This window comes from Pundamilia nyererei, unplaced genomic scaffold (assembly GCF_000239375.1).
Source record: "Pundamilia nyererei isolate P.nyererei 1_Seehausen unplaced genomic scaffold, PunNye1.0 scaffold00259, whole genome shotgun sequence".
NCBI lineage: Eukaryota > Metazoa > Chordata > Actinopteri > Cichliformes > Cichlidae > Pundamilia > Pundamilia nyererei.
In genome coordinates, this window is record NW_005187660.1 from 696,982 (window position 1) to 698,226 (window position 1,245).

A 1,245-nucleotide genomic window follows, 5' to 3' on the forward strand; every position below is an offset into this window, starting at 1 on the left:
ATAAGCTCTGGCGGACTTGGTTCTGTGGTAGGTCTTAAAGGGTTAATGATTCTTGGAGTGCCAGCTCACTCACTCACAGGTCTTTCATACAAACATGAAGTTGAATTCAGTCACACTGGTAATCTGCAGAAATTGGCCTCTAAAGACTAGCAGGACAAAGAGGAGATAGCTGCACAGCTGTTACAGTAACATGTTTCCATAACGTAACATTAAATCTTGTGATTTTGCTCACTTTTGTCCTGTCGAACTGAACTGTCTGGGTGTGGGTCGACTCTTTCACTCAGTCAGAAAAGGAGGAATGTTGTTGAGTAATGTGGAAAATGACCCCGCTCCTCTGTGCCCTGAACGAGCAGTTTTGAAACCTTGGTATATATCAGTACAGACCGGGCTTGATGACCATTAGAACAGCTTCTGGGTGTTTTCCAAAGATTAGCCCCAGTAAGCTGCGTAGTCGCTAACTGACGCAAACTCAGACATTTTGTTCTATAAGCAGGTCTGAAGTATGAGGAACAAGCTTTACCTGCAGTAGGTGTCCCAGGTGGAAAACGCTCAGTGAGAATTCGATTCTTTTCTTTGCCATATTTCAGTAAACTGCAGTTCTGGATGGGTGTGAGTGTGCAAATCAGTTCTAAAACTGATCATTAATTGGAGCACTAGAAGATTTACTGAATGTAAGTTTCCTGAACAAATTACCGATGATAACGTAAAAATAAAAGTTCAACATCCATGTGGGAAGAACTGAGAGAGGAGGGTGAGCTAGGCAAAATTACTGCGCCGCATCAGGAACACCGAAAGGAGGTTGGGTGGGGCGGACTGTCCTCAGCACATTTAAAACCATGCCCGTTTGTCCCCAGGATGACATCATCGATGATGTGGACAGCTTCGTGGCAGCAGCGGAGACGCTGAAGGAAAGAGGGGCCTACAAGATTTTTGTCATGGCGACACACGGCCTCCTCTCCTCAGACGCCCCCAGGTTCATAGAGGAGTCCGCAATCGATGAGGTGAGTTGTCCTTCTTAGGCTTCCGTCAGCATGGCCGCCGCCTCCTCACGTGTGTCATTGTCTCCAGGTGGTGGTGACCAACACGATTCCCCACGAGCTCCAGAAGCTCCAGTGTCCAAAGATCAAGACGGTGGACATCAGCATGATCCTGTCAGAGGCCATCCGCCGCATCCACAACGGAGAGTCCATGTCCTACCTGTTCCGCAACATCGGAGTGGACGACTGAATAACCTGTCTCACTCAC

The 1,245-nt window shown here is 47.8% G+C and overlaps 1 protein-coding gene across 2 annotated transcripts in view; it reads left to right on the forward strand.

Moving 5' to 3' along the window:
* prpsap2 (phosphoribosyl pyrophosphate synthetase-associated protein 2) overlaps positions 1-1,236 on the forward strand; it is a 15,553-nt gene extending 14,317 nt beyond the window's left edge. For both annotated transcript variants that reach the window (XM_005749991.1, XM_005749992.1), the window contains 2 exons: positions 855-1,001; positions 1,069-1,236. In XM_005749991.1, coding sequence (XP_005750048.1) covers positions 855-1,001; positions 1,069-1,227 — 306 coding nt within the window. In that variant the 3' untranslated portion in view covers positions 1,228-1,236. The remainder of the gene's footprint in view (positions 1-854; positions 1,002-1,068) is intronic.
* The last annotated feature ends 9 nt before the right edge of the window (positions 1,237-1,245 follow it).